Source organism: Sycon ciliatum, chromosome 3 (assembly GCF_964019385.1).
Source record: "Sycon ciliatum chromosome 3, ocSycCili1.1, whole genome shotgun sequence".
In the NCBI taxonomy this organism is placed as follows: Eukaryota; Metazoa; Porifera; class Calcarea; order Leucosolenida; family Sycettidae; genus Sycon; species Sycon ciliatum.
The window spans coordinates 43,058,809-43,073,808 of NC_088645.1; the positions used below are offsets into that span (position 1 = coordinate 43,058,809).

Genomic DNA, 15,000 nt, shown 5'->3' on the forward strand with positions numbered 1-15,000 from the left:
GGAGAGACAGTTGTTTTTCTTTGCTTTTTCTTCAAGCGATTGTTGTCGCTCTTTACTCCTTGTTCTTTCCTCTACAAAACTCCTGTAGTCGTCGAGTGCCTTCATGATGGCTGTGCAATTGGCTACCCACAGTAAAACTCCGTGTTTGAGAGTGCTTTGAAGATGTTTCGCGTCCTGATGGATCAAAGTATGAGCGCTCCTTGTGGATTCGATTATTAATTGGTGAGTTGTTCAAGAAATCGGTAATCATGCAGTTTAGGGTCCCAAATTATTTCGCACTTTCCCAGTGTTCAGTGTGCTGTCACACGCGTTTTCAGTGTACTTTCACATCATGAACTTTATTTTCATGAAAACCGAGGACAGATCAGACTGGGTACTGCTGGTGAACACTGCGGAGCAGGGAGCCGAACGTGTTGTCTTCCGCGCGAACTCTCTGTCTCCACACGAACTCGCAGAGGTACGTCGGGAACAACTCTCGCGAGGTGCCGAAGTTGCGCTTCAGCTGGCGCTTGGCCCGCATCCAGATGTTTTCCACGTTGTTGGTGTGGATCGTTCGGTCGTCCGGATCAACAAAGTTGTCGTGGACGACGACATCGTGCTGGTATACGCCACCGTCGATGTTCCTGATCTGCGCGTATGCGGCCCAGGCGTCAGGGATGATGCGTGAGCCAGGCAGAATCCACAGGAAACAAAACTTTGACAAAGGAAACAAAACTTTCACACCAGAAAAGAAGAAGCATAGTGAAAGTACACTGAAAACGCGTGTGACAGTACACTGAACACTGGGAAAGTGCGAAATAATTTGGGACCCTAAACTGCATGATTACCAAGAAATCAGTGTCTTCTTTCTGTCTCTGCCCTCACGCTGGCACAATATCAGCCTCTATATCCATGACAGCTCGCACCTCCCGTAAACTGCATGACTTAGATATATTTTCGCCCTCCGTGGTGATTGAAGACCCATGGAAGAATTTATTATGTTCAGAATGATGTCCTAAGAATATAAAATAAAATAATTCTAGGGAATTGTCATAGGGTATTTTTGGAAGGATGGAGACAGAGAGAGAGAGAGAGAGAGAGAGAGAGAGAGAGAGAGAGAGAGAGCACTGTTTGAAGTGTTTGTCTCACTGTAATTACTCCAGATTATTGAATGTTGTATGATCTACTCTATATTTTCCATAATGGCTTTTCCTGATTTGCGGGATCTCTTCTTTTGCTGTTTGCGTGTTTACAGGAAGTGGCTGTCTGGTGTAACTGCACCAGATCCTGGGGAAATTAAGTCAGATGCAGAGGCAGGGTCGTCCAGTGATGCAACACTGCCGTTCTGTGTGCAACGTTACCGTTAATACCCCCGGCGAAAACACAAAAAAGACTACAGTATTGACCGTTCTGCTAATAAATGCATGACTGCTCCGACAGTCGATAATCGAAACACAGAGCACCAGCATGATGTTTTCATATTGGGAACCACACAACAGCTCAATTCTCAAGCCCAAAAATTGATGAATACAAATACAGAGCGACGCAACAAGAGATCATCCGGCAACCAAACAAACCTGGGTCTAATGCACTGAATAGTCCTAAAATACGCAGGCCAGACAAAGCAGTGCAAGCACATAATGTTACAAGGTACATGCATTGCAGAACAAAGATTAAGTGTAACCAAAGATACACAGGGTTATAGCTGCACACTTGTGCATGTGCTCGCTCAGCCCAAGAACACACGATCATGATGATAGAAACAATCCGGGGGAAACACGCTAACACCGAAGTAAGCATCAACACGTAAATAGTGCAGCTCTGAAAAAATTACATTGACATGAACATTGGTGTGTCGAGTAGTGTCAGGCTTGAATAATCATCCAACCAAGACTTCATCAGGTCCCAGACGCTGAGATTGCACGCCGAATGTGAAGTGCATCTAGCCTTGAACCTGTCGCACAAGGCACACATATATGGCAAAATGACATCCACTCTGATTATTTCCAGAGGCCAATCATGACAGAACACAGAAATGAAACCACGGGCTCGACCAAGTAAACGCAAAGGAAGTTAGTCAAAATAATCCATGCAGTGCTCTTTTAATTGCAGCGCTGATTGCAGTGTTGCGTCATAGCCCGATACCCGCTGAGCACAGACACAACTCCATTCGTCAGGGGCAAGACATACTCTTTTGGAATAAAGTCATAAAGTACAGCGTTCCAATGACATTACGGACACCTCGTGTAAATGCATGGTCTGTTAATCTGGCCGACTCCGCCACGCATGAGAGTGTGTGCATGTACCGTAAAGTACCGCCAGAGCGCCCCGTCTCGCGAGAGCGCCCCACCTTGATTTTACAGCCAAGGGAGGAAAATTGTATGGCAGAATGCTACTAAGTTTGTACGATGTGAGAACCTTCGTGTACTAAGGTCACACTTGGTATGCTTTTATGTGGAGCTCGAAGGTAAGCTGGGTACGGATTGACTGCACAATGTGCAATGTTCGTACAAGGTCCGTGTCGTATGACCTACAGACAGGAATCCACCTCCACAAGGCGGCCACGAAGGGACGAGATGGTGGGGCGCTCTGGCGGTACTTTACGGTACATGCGCGCGCTTGCGCGCGCGCGCACGCGCACACACACACACACCATGTATTCGGTGCGTATGGTGTACCAGTTGCGGGATAATGAAGATGGAATCATTATCATGATGTTACATGTACATCTACAGTGTATGTTTGAGTGTAAAGTAAATTTTATTTTATTGCACATTTCTTCAACACAACTAATTACTTACTTCACATGTTCGCATTTCTCATAATCGATCCACCTGCACTCCGTATCAGTCGAGGAAAAATTCTCCCAGATACATGTATATACTAGTCACCACAGCCATGTGATGACATTGGGATGGGCCCCAAGCACGATTGCACTCTCTAGTTACAATAAATTTGGCCAGATTATCTGTGAAGACAAAATGCAATGCATAGCGGCAATCGATGGATGAAGAGAGAGTTTGTGAATACCCATATCTTTCCACTTGTTCAGGAGCTTACCTTTTGGAGTTCACATCGTTTACACGATCTCTCATGCTGTCTTGCACCTTGGTTTTGTTGACCATGGATACGCCAACTCAGAAAACAATCTACAGGAGCTACTAATGCAGAGCGTTTTTCACGCTCGATCTCGGCGATCTACCTTGTCACGCCAATAAAATCCTCCGTGACACTGGCTACAGTCACAAGAGACGTCTCAGTAAGGTAATGAGCACGACAACATCGTCGAGATCAAGGACAAAGAGAAAACAAAACACTCACTGAAAACAGCAAAGAAGAAACGAAGAAATGTACACGATTCCTATAATGTTGCCACTGACAACTGGGTCGGTGGAGACGACGCTACTTTTGTTTGTCCCCAGTGGGATCGTTGTTATGCGTATCGAAGGAACTGTGACGTCATCACTTAACAGCCCCATAGTAGAAGCACAGTCTTTAAGTGGAAGAACGATGCGACACGCGATGCGACGCGATCTGCGATGGATGCGTGCGATGCGAACTCGCGAAATACCATTCACAGAAGAAGTCAGCGATGCGACAAAGTTTTGCTGATTTGGGTACGTCACCATGACATTCGCGCGGTTTGACACAACTTCTAAAAATTTATAGGCAACTCTTGCACCTTTGTACAACTTTGCTGTAGAAAAGGTCAAAATCGTACACCAAATCGCTTGTCGCATCGCATCGCATCGCAAAAGTTGAGCCAAGCTCAACTTCTGCGATGGCCCAGTTGCGGCAGTTGCGTGGGCCGCGACATGGCTGCGATTTGGGGTTTTCCCGGTTTCGCGCCTGTCGCATCGCGTGTCGCATCACAAAAAAGCTTCTGTGAATCCCGCTTTATACCTTTCGTCTACATTTTTATATTTTGCCCTCGATTCTTTGCGATTTGTAAAAAAAACACTTTTTGCAAACATCGCCGCCCCGCGCAGGCATCGTCTCGCAGTCTCGCACTGCTCGTTCTGGATGGACGCAACTACAACCCGGCGCGTTCGGACCGCGCCTTCTCTTTTATTCTGCATGGTGCATTATGCGCTACACAAGTCCATGTCATGACGTCATGTGATCGACTTGAGAATAAAAAATATTTTGCCATGAAAATGCAGGATTAATCGATTATTATGTGAGCTCATGAGCAGCATGCAGCGAAGCGACTTGCAAATGCAAAGAATGTATTTCTGACTCAATCTAAACTCTGAGTTTGAGAGCAAGATCAATTTCCTAACTGTTTGGCCTTTCAAGGTCCCCAGCATCACTCAAATTGGAGATATAACACCGCTTTTTGGTTATGCTGCCGCTGTTGTTAGGAAAAGGTCGTTCGCATGAATAGTTCGTGATCGAATAGAAGATGGGCGACAAGAGGAAATTACAAGGTCAGCCAGCTTTTGCTGTTTTGTATTTGAAACACTACACAGTTTCGTTTATAGCGCCACACCGAGGTTCTCATCTCTATGTTTGGCTTGTAGGGGGTAAATGGAATCATTATGTAGAAGCCATTCGGTAACATATTGTTGCCGGCCTTAGCTTACCCTCTGACGCAGCCCGAATGCCATTGTTTTCTGACTGAAAATTGGCGAAATAATTACTTGTGGTTTCGGGTATTGTTTTGTCAACTTTCCATACCCTTTTCTGAAATTGACTTCCAGTGTAGATACGTTCTGCTCCACAATGCCCGGCCGCCCAGAGACGTCTGTCTTGTGTTTGCCCTGTGTATGTACAGTTTGTTTAGTTCTAGGTACTGTTCATGAAACATAGTGTTCAAGTTGTGTTTGTGTACATATGTTATGTGTGTGCGTGTGTGTGTCTGTGTGCGTGTCTGTGTGCGTGCGTGTGTGTGCTTGTGCGCGTGTGTGCGCCTGTGTGTGTGTAAGTAAGTAAGTAGGTGTGTGCACTTGTGTGGCTGTAAATGCGTCTCATGACAACTGCATGTAGCGGTGGAGTACTGTATACACACGCACGCATGCACAAACACACGCGCACACACACACACACACACGCGCACACACACACAAACACACACACATGCAAACACACGCACACACACACACACGCGCGCGTACAAGTTCTACGCACGCTCGTAAAACGAGGCAGGCAAACGGACGGTGCTGTGATTGAGTTGCTTGTCTACCTGTTCACGCCTGACCTCGGGCAATCGGAGCCGTGCTGCTCAATGAAATCCCATCAAGCAAGTGAATACCACGGCAGGCACCGTGCAGCCCTAGACCTGCGATCACTGGATGGCGAGCAGGTGCAGGGCGCAAACTTGTCTCCCGCGACCGGGATTTCATTGAGCCGCACTGTGCATGGTTATACAGTGAAATCTGTCTAAGACGACCGCTTCAAGGGACCTTCAAAACGTGGTCTCTCTCACCAGGTGGTCTCACCATCCAGGGTCATTTGACTGGAAAAAAGCATCCCTTGGTCCTGGTTTCAGTGGTCTTCTAGGACCAGGGGTCGCCTTATCCGAGTGGTCGCCTTATCCGAGTGGTCACCTTGACAGGTTTTACTGTATATCCTATGCATCCGGAAATGTTGCGGAATAAGTTGCAAGGTAAAATACCACAAATTGCGGGGAATGCTGCTGATTATAGGGATGTTCCGCGTAACGTAATTACTAATTACGTTAGTAGAAAGCGTAGTCGATCTATGGAAAGTCTTACGTACACTGCGTGCGGATCTGTGTTCCGCCGTACGGAGCTTTCGAATCACGTAGCTGCCCTTGCGGCAACTCGGGACACGACAGCGTACGACCGGGTCGATCTGGGGAGAGAGACGTAAAGTTGTACCCCAATACACTTACGGAGCACGTCCCTTTTTGAGAGCCCTACCTACGTACTGTACGTGGACAACTTTCCGTAAGTGGAGTGGAAACTCGCAAATTCACGCGTTTTTCCCGCCCACTTACTGCTAGTGTATGTTTACGATTCTCAAGTTTACTTAGTAGTGCGAAACCTCTCTATTGTCCGAAAGCGTGTATCGTAGTAAAATTGCGTAAACTGGAACCAATTTTTGTAGCGTACGTGCACATGTAGTACGAGTTGTACAGAGTAAATCCTGCATGGCAAAGCAGAAGGTGTGCTTCACTGGGGACAAGTGATTGGCTGTGCATGTACATAAACTTGATTTGCGACTGTGGTCGACTACCTGACAGGAGCTTGCAAAACAACTTTCCTCCATCCCCGAACAATGCTTGATGGAACTGCTGTGCTCGTTCCTTAGGGGCCGTCCGTAAATATCGAACATTTTTCACCAAACGAATTATTTTAGTTTAGACCCAACCCCTCCCTCCCCCTCAGAACGTAAAAAAATGTTGACATGCATGCATGTACATGTACAACACAAGTTGCAAGTGTGTCATTGCTCCAATGGCCATGTACATGCGTCAATGTTTTCTGAAACGAAATTGGTCAACCCCCTCCCACCCCATTACGAAATTATTTCGTTTTGTGAAAAAAATTCGATAATTATGGACGACCCATTAGTAGAGGTGTGTCGAGCCTTATTTTTTTTACTTTTCAGCTGCTGGTTTGCCCAGAAACTTCCCCATTCCGGCGTCGATCTCACAAGTAAACCAGTGACGAGCTTGAAGAGCTAAACAACATCGAAGAAAGACTCGAGTATCGCGGGTGCTTTTCAAGGCGTCACGGACAGTTTTCAACAATGCCACGGATGTTTTTTCCCCGAATATTGCGGATATCGCGTGTGCATGTGTTTGTGCGTGCATGCGCATGTATGTTGGTATTTTATGTGGGTGGGTGTGTGGGTGGTTGTGATTGTGCATGCATGTGATGTGTGCATACGCGCTCACGCATGTTATGTTCAGGTGAAATTGATCGCTGTCTAAAGAAGGTGTCCGAAGGGGTCGAACAGTTTGATGATATTTGGCAAAAGGTAGGTGAATTGGTTTAGCGTTGGCTAGTCAGGTCATACATATACATTGCGTGTACTAGTAATCACAAAGGCACACAATGAAAACCTTGGGCAAATTCCGTTGTGACTCAGAGTTTCATGGCTGAACCAATCATCAGACAACGATCGGTATGTTATGGAGAACGACAGCCGTTCAACTACCCCAGTGTATTGCCCATCTCGTATAGAAACCCGTTTTTGAATACAAGCCTGATTTACTTGATGCACTGTTGGCACAGAAGCCTGGTATTAGTGTTGATACACTTAGAAACACCGGGTTTGAATAGAAGCCTAATCAGAGTAGAATCCTAGCCCCAGCTTCGGTTTCTACGGGAATACGCCTGGCTTTGATACGTGACATTACGGAATCTCAAGGCTGCCCCTGCCGTTGTATGGTGTCAAGTGGCGTTCGAACTTAGAAATGAGTGCGGATTATCGGCATAACATGTGATATGTGTATGCAGTGCGCATTCTGTGCCCTTTCTTACGGCTCGCTCATCTCCACCACCTGCTAACTATGAGCATGTTTAGCGTGCTCCAGTGGTACTGACTGTGTGGTAGAGGTACGCCCTTACCAGGGTTGTATGCAAAACTTCACCACGGACGTCTATGTTGTCAATGAGTGTGTGTATGCTCTCTCTCTTCCTCTCTCTCTCTCTCTCTCTCTCTCTCTCTCTCTCTCTCTCTCTCTCTCTCTCTCTCTCTCTCTCTCTCTCTCTCTCTCTCTCTCTCTCTCTCTCTCTCTCTCTCTCTCTCTCTCTCTCTCTCTCTCTCTCTCTCTCTCTCTCTCTCCGTGTCTCTCTCTCTCTCTCTTCATAATGGGTAGTCTCAGGTTTTAGTATGAGTCGTCTGATGATTGCAGTAGCATGACACTTTAAGTTTCGACAAATCCAAGTTGGGCCTCTTTCTCTTTCTTCGTTTGAAACGCTCTACACTTTGTGCATTGAGCACTTTCCGGGCCATTGCCAAAATTACTCCTTTGTATCTATCTATCTATCTATCTGTTTATCTATCTCAGGTCCATAGTGCCACACATGCCAATCAAAAGGAGAAGTATGAAGCCGACCTCAAGAAAGAGATTAAAAAGCTTCAGGTGCCAGTTCGCTTCCGCTGCTCCTCGTGCTGCTCCTGGTGCTGTTGCTGCTGCTCGGTGTTGCTGCTTCTTCTCTAGCTGCTACTGGGAGTTGTTGTTGCTGCTGCTACTGGGTGTTGTTGTTGCTGCTGATACTGAGCATTGTTGTTGCTGCTGGTACTGGGCTTTGTTGCTGCTGCTGGTACTGGGCGTTGTTGTTGCTGCTGGTACTGGGCTTTGTTGCTGCTGCTGGTACTGGGCGTTGTTGTTGCTGCTGCTACTGGGCGTTGTTGTTGCTCCTGCTGGGTGGTGTTGTTGTTGTTGCTGGTACTGGGTGTTGTTGTTGTTGCTGGTACTGGGCGTTGTTGTTGCTCCTGCTGGGTGGTGTTGTTGTTGTTGCTGGTACTGGGTGTTGTTGTTGCTGCTGCTGCTACTGCTTTTATTGCTCTATGTTGACTCTCAGTGAAACTTTGATGGCATTTTGATTCAGTGTTCGGTTCATAATATATTATGACCCGCGTTCACCAAAAGCGAACCAGAGCTTTCGTCAAGATGTTGAAAGTGTCAAAACATTGATGTCCTTCGCGGGTTTTTTTCCCTAGTGAACAGATGACCTCGAGATTGAAATTCAAGGATGTCATTTTCGACATTTTCACCATCTTTCTACAAAGCTTAGCGGCTCGTTTCCGCTGAGCGCTGCCCATATATGGGTATGAGTTACTAACTTACTTGTAGTAGTGCGTGAGACCCGTGTGCAGAATTAACACATTTGGACGAATTTTTAGAGCACGCTGACAGATAATGGCTGCGTAATGTGAATCTGGCAGCTGTTTTTCATTCATCTCCTTCCTGTACTGGCTGATAGTAGTGGCACTCGCAAGCAAGTGATATGATCGCTGGGAAATGGGATGGCCTGACGAAAACACGGCTGACTCTGAATGGGATGGGCTTCCAGCAGGGCTTGTGCTTGCTCTACGCGCCACCACAAACTGTATGTAGTTGTCTGCTGTGATGACGTAATGGTTTCTGATATTGCCGTGCAGCGGTTACGGGACCAGATCAAGACATGGATAGCGTCGAGCGACATCAAGGACAAGCGAACACTGCAGGACAATCGCAAGATCATCGAAACGGTGAGTGCCTGCCTCACGGCTATGAGCCTATGACTGGAGATGCAAACTTGATACCCATGATGTCATCATGATGTCATGGCCCTACAGCCAGGGCCACGAGCCAGGGTACCCGGAAGAGTGCAATGCACCGTTCAGGCGAGTGCCACTTCCACTTATAGGTACATGTACATTGTAGTTCTGTGCTGACAGAATTGAGAAGAAAAAGGAGTGGGATGATGGTTTAAGTGTCTTTTCAACTGACAGCTGCTCTACACTGCAGTGACTGTACCTGGTTGCTACTCACTGTACCTGGTTGCTACTCACTGTACCTGGTTGCTACTCACTGTACCTGGTTGCTACTCACTGTACCTGGTTGCTACTCACTGTACCTGGTTGCTACTCACTGTACCTGGTTGCTACTCACTGTACCTGGTTGCTACTCACTGTACCTGGTTGCTACACACTGTAACTGGTTGCTACTCACTCAATGCGCTGAGTGGCGTGAACAAATACAAGCCCCCTCTCAAATAGAGCCCGTCTGTCGGAGGGAATCAAACTAATAAAGCCCCGTCTCGTGTAAAAGCGCAGTGCTATAATCAAGCGTGCAAAGTCCGTACAATGCAGTGCAGTACATGAGCCGTGTACGGTATGCAAGTGCATCGTGGTGCACTTATTTATTTGTTGAGTATGAAAAGGACGGCGGCATATTCTCCAGACATTACAACGGACAACGGGAACAGGTTAGGTCGAACAACATTTATTAGGGAGACGAAGAGACCAAGACGAACGACGAAACGACTACATTGTGGGGGGGGGGGGGTGCACACAACCTGCAGTCACGGGTGCTTACCGTACAACAATCGAGTGCAGTCACGGGTGCTTACCGTACAACAAATCGAGTGCAGTCACTGCTTGTACTGATCAGCATGATAGGGTGAAACAATCGATGTTTCTATTAGAAAATAAATAAAGCCCCCTCTCGAATAAAGCCCTCTCTCAACTACAGCCCCTTCAATATGTCTTCTGGAAAAATAGAGCCGCGGGGCTTCTATTCGCGCCTATACGATAGTTGGTATGACGTTTTGGGCTAGTCCCCCATTCTCCAAACCCGACTGACTTGACCCGAAAAGATTCTGGTGACAAATTCTGGCGACAACTCCGTTGGTGTTGCTTGACTCTATTTCTGCTCACGTCGATCCGTTGCTTCAGTCTGAATTAATTTTGAAATCGATGTGGATTTGTACACTAGCACGAGTGTTTACAACGTTGCCGTGTGTGGTGCTAGATGCATAGCTGTAGTACCTGTGGTCTGATTGCTGCGTTCTTTTGGTTTGTTCGGTCGACCGCTGCATTGTAGCAAATGGAGCGCTTTAAAGTCGTGGAGCGAGAAACGAAAACCAAGGCATACTCTAAAGAAGGTAAGGTTGTATGTATGTGTGTGTGTGTGGGGGGGGGGGGGGGGGCATGCGTTCGTTATGCCCTTCCAGGGTAGTACTCGTGTTTTCAGTCTGCTGCTGGCCGGTAATCCCCAAGTGATGCTTGTTCTACGTCAGCTCCTCGTGATTTGATTATAGTGTATGTGTATGGATGTGTGTATGCCGCAGGTTTGGGAGCAGCTGCGAAAGTTGATCCTGCGCAGAAAGAGAGAGATGAGCTTCGCTCATGGCTCACGTCTTGTATCGACCAGCTGACGCAGCAGGTGTGTATGTGTACACCTGTGGGGTGTGGGTGTGGGTGCGTATACCTGTGGGGTGTGGGTGTGGGTGCGTATGCATATGGGCATTTATAGGTGTTGAGTGTTTCTCTTGGCTGGATAGCACCTGAACTCTGTCATTCGCCAGTTTACTCTGCTTCAATATCTGATCTCTCTCTCTCTCTCTCTCTCTCTATTTCTGTGTTCTCCCCTTGTTCTTGTTCTTCCTTGCCGATTGCACAGTCTGATCAGTTTGAGACGGAGGCTGAGCAGCTTGGTAATGCCAAGAAGAGCAAAAAGGCAGACAAAGAGGTGAGCTTATCATTGTTGAGCTGTTGTCACATGAACTGTTGTCAGTCAGATGAGCGTGTTCTTAGAGAGGTTCTGCTACACGGAACTACGTACCAAACTCCGTGTCAACTGCAGTGAAGTTTGACACGGATTTTTCGTACATTGCACCGGCTCTGCTGTACGTAGCATGCTCGTAGCATGCACGAACACCCCGCCACATGTACTCTGTACGCTCAGTTTTCACACGGAGTCCAGTCCGTGTGAAGCTCGCTTCACACGGAAACGGTATGAAAAAATCCGTATGAAACTTGATCCCGTACCGCGGCGAGGTTTCCATACGTACTTTGACACGTTTTACCGTGTGGCAGAACCTCACTATTACCGGCAGGGGACCATTGCTACTACCACTGCTTCCGCTATTCTTTGCTATTAAAGACGGCTACTACTACTTTATGTAAACGGTGTCAATCGATAAAAGCAAAGTGCAATAACAAAAATTAATGAAAAGAAGATTCAATAGTGAGAATAACATTGAAGAAAGATGCGAACAAGTTTTTGACAACCCTCATCAGGAATCGTCGTTGTACTTATGGACAATGCAACACGAATGAACTGTATTTTGGAACAAATCATCCGAATTAGCTTCCATCCGGCACTAGACACCCTTAGCAAACAACGGTAACGCTATTTTTTTACGGTACTCGTACCTTGATCACCCAAATAGCGTTGAAGCTGCAGCGTGTAAACGTTATGGGGGCTGATTTATCGTTGTGACCAACGGTACGTGTTTTAGCCAAATATTGCATAGTCCGTACGCATTTCACCTTGTATCTTGTATATGGTGACAGAAATGGTTGTACCGCGCGAAATCAAAGCTATTCTCGTGGCAACAGCGTACTAAAAATAGCGTGCATCTTGCTAAAGGTCGAACCCAAATCACGGTATTTTCCCCCTTACGATAATACCGTTACAACATAACGTTTTTTTGCTAAGGGTGTCTACTATCTAGAATGGCCAACATGTGCGGTTAAGTTTTGTTCCGCTTGATGCGCGTGATTCTCGTCCTTGTCGTGGCCGTCCTCCAAAATGTGCAATGCGGTCTACTCTTTGATCATAATCCTCTTTCAATGTAGATGTGCCTACTTGCCTCTCCTCCACCTCCTCCTCCGCGCGTGTGGGGCTGGGGTCAGCCTAGAGCACTGTGAAAGGCGGAGACAGAACCACCTGAAAGCCACCCAAACTGAGGAAAGATCTGTTAGCGTCTGGAAGAGTCACACAAAACCAAGTGAAACGGCGCACCGGAGAGCACTGAAGACGTACAAGGACGATGAGAGAAGTGACAACAACAATGGATGTTAGAAAATGTGGAAGACAGCGTAAACAAACCAAGTCTTTGTATACCGTAGAAACTGGAGTGAGAAGCTCAACGGAGAGCGCTCCTGGAGGAGATGCAGCTGAAGGGGAGTGAACGTCGCTCCTGCAACGCCCAGTGCCAGGAAACGTGGCAGGCCACGGGAAAAGGCAGAGACGGGTTCTGGTGATGTTGCACAGAGGAGAGATGATAGGGCACTGGAGGTGACAACAAGGAAAGGAGCCGATAGTCGCACTTTATCTGTCAAACACCATCTGTCAGCGCATGCTAATGGTCGTGAGTTGTATTGTGAAGGTGTTTTCTCAGTACTGTCATGAGGTAGAGGTGCACTACATTTGACCATGTTAGCAGCGTTATACAGACGCGGATCATGAGCTTTGTGTACAGAAAGAAAATGTATTGTCTCTGCAATTGTTTGGTGCTATTCCTCGTCGAGGTGTGAACAATGCCACATAATTTGTTCACTACGTTGTTGTTGTCGTTGTTTATTTCTCCTTCTAAAACTTGATAAAATATCTTCCTTGTCACGGTTGTTGTATCACAATACATTTACGCTATTAGGCCATGGTAAAAAATAAATTTGATTCTCAGGTCATGAGCCTGTGAAAATCGGTGCGAGCGAGCGATTTTTTATTTTATTTCCCACAATTTTTTATTTCCAAAGATAGGGTCACACATATATGTACGTCACAAGTTATTATAATTATTTTATTTTTCAGGCCAGGGAGTAGAAAAATACCAGTATTTTACTACTCCCTGATTCACGCCTTTCGCATTGGCCGTTTTCATGTGCGCATATGCATGCATAGAAATAAAAAAAATCATCGGTGCGCCGCCAAAAATCGGTGCACGCGTACTTGAGAATCAAAGATAATTTTTACCTTGGCCTTAGTTGTAACTCGTTCCAACATATCTCCGAAGCAAACCATCATCATCCAGTAACAATCGACATTCTTTGTTCCCGTGGGACTTTAGCTTGTGCTCGTTTTCGCTGCGCTTACCTTCCCCTCTTTGATCTTTCGTTAACCTAGAACCTTCCGAGTTGTAAGGCTGTTGGTTAGCGCTTCGGAGATGATTTTGGAGTTAGCTAGGTGTCAGGACGTCGAATGTCTCGGTACTCTGTCCGTTTTGTGCCTATTTGTTGCACTTTCTGACTGTATATAGTATCTAGTTACAGTGGTGGACAGTTACTCTTAACTCGTATCCATGTGTTTCTTTCCTTCCGCTATTAGTTGTAGTCATTTTTTGCTCATTTCAGTCATTCCCTGTATGATCCTGAAGAGAAGGGACGTAAGGTGACGTGTCTTCTGGACTGGATGCGTTCATTGCGGGGGTGCATTCGACTTGACTTGGCTTGTTCTAGAAGATCTAGAATGAATTAGTGTTTCAGCTATCACTGGTTTTTAATTACTGGTCTTACATCGACACGTGCGACACACTTCCACACTTGCCCTGCTCTGTCCAGCTGCCTGTACTCATATCTGATCATTTGCCTATCATTTATATTGTAATCTCCGTATTGACCACTCTATGGTTTGGTTATCTTACAGCGGTTGGATCGTATCGATGAGTTGACGAAAGGAGTTGAGCAACATCAGTTTCATATACAGAAACTTGAGGTGAGCTAAACAGCTGCCACCTCTATTGCTGTGTGCCGCCGCTGCTGCTGTCGGTCGTGGTGTCACTGCAGCTGTCGCCATTGGCGATGGTGGTGGTGGCGGCGGTGGTGTTACTGCTGCTGCTGCAGCTGCTGCCGCTGCAGCTGCTGCTGCTGCCGCTGCTGCTACTGCTGCTGCCGCTGCTGCTACTGCTGCTGCTGCTACTGCTGCTGTTGCTACTGCTGCTGTTGTCACTGCTGCTGTTGCTGCCTCCAGCCGCCACAGGTTCCTGTGGTGATAGCCATTAAGTCATTACTGGCTTGGGAACACATGTGGCACAGTTTTTCTCGTTCTTCTTCGTTTTTCCTGAATTGTCCAAACTCCCTGTGCTATATCAACCATTGATTTCAGTTGGGCATCCGTTATCTGGCACAGTCGGGACCAGACCCACGGTAGCGAGTGCTGGATGAAGAAAACATGCAGCAGCTCAGTGTGTTGTAATGTGTTGTACAAGACGCAATGAGCACGAATCCAAGCACTATTGTGAGCATTGACCTGAGAGATGTATATCCGTGGCAATGTGTGTAACAATGTGTTGTGCTTATGTATCTGTATGTGTGTTTGCTTTGCTCCGGATATGCCTGTTCAAATGTGTCGCCATCTGCCTGTCGGACGTTGTGTCTGCCTGTCGGATGTTGTGTCTGCCTGTCGGACGTTGTGTCTGCCTGTCGGACGTTGTGTCTGCCTGTCGGACGTTGTGTCTGCCTGTCGGACGTTGTGTCTGCCTGTCGGACGTTGTGTCTGCCTGTCGGACGTTGTGTCTGCCTGTCGGACGTTGCGTCTGCCTGTCGGACGTTGCGTCTGCCTGTCGGACGTTGTGTCTGCCTGTCTGTACGTGTGTATGGTGCCATTACACC

General features: G+C 47.0%; 1 protein-coding gene and 1 long non-coding RNA gene across 2 annotated transcripts in view; one reads left to right on the forward strand and one right to left on the reverse strand.

Annotated features, from left to right (window-relative positions):
* Positions 1-1,380: 1,380 nt before the first annotated feature.
* LOC135812780 (uncharacterized) lies at positions 1,381-3,361 on the reverse strand. Its single transcript, XR_010552966.1, has 3 exons — positions 3,040-3,361; positions 2,781-2,947; positions 1,381-1,933 (listed from the first exon to the last, which is right to left on the reverse strand). It is a non-coding gene; the product is annotated as an uncharacterized LOC135812780 (long non-coding RNA).
* An 843-nt stretch (positions 3,362-4,204) lies between these two features.
* The window catches only part of LOC135812295 (CCR4-NOT transcription complex subunit 3-like), a 31,273-nt gene continuing 20,477 nt past the window's right edge, over positions 4,205-15,000 (forward strand). Inside the window, exons 1-8 of the mRNA XM_065325668.1 lie at positions 4,205-4,409; positions 6,860-6,927; positions 7,964-8,038; positions 9,061-9,150; positions 10,487-10,547; positions 10,734-10,828; positions 11,066-11,134; positions 14,036-14,104. Coding sequence (XP_065181740.1) covers positions 4,385-4,409; positions 6,860-6,927; positions 7,964-8,038; positions 9,061-9,150; positions 10,487-10,547; positions 10,734-10,828; positions 11,066-11,134; positions 14,036-14,104 — 552 coding nt within the window. The 5' untranslated portion in view covers positions 4,205-4,384. The remainder of the gene's footprint in view (positions 4,410-6,859; positions 6,928-7,963; positions 8,039-9,060; positions 9,151-10,486; positions 10,548-10,733; positions 10,829-11,065; positions 11,135-14,035; positions 14,105-15,000) is intronic.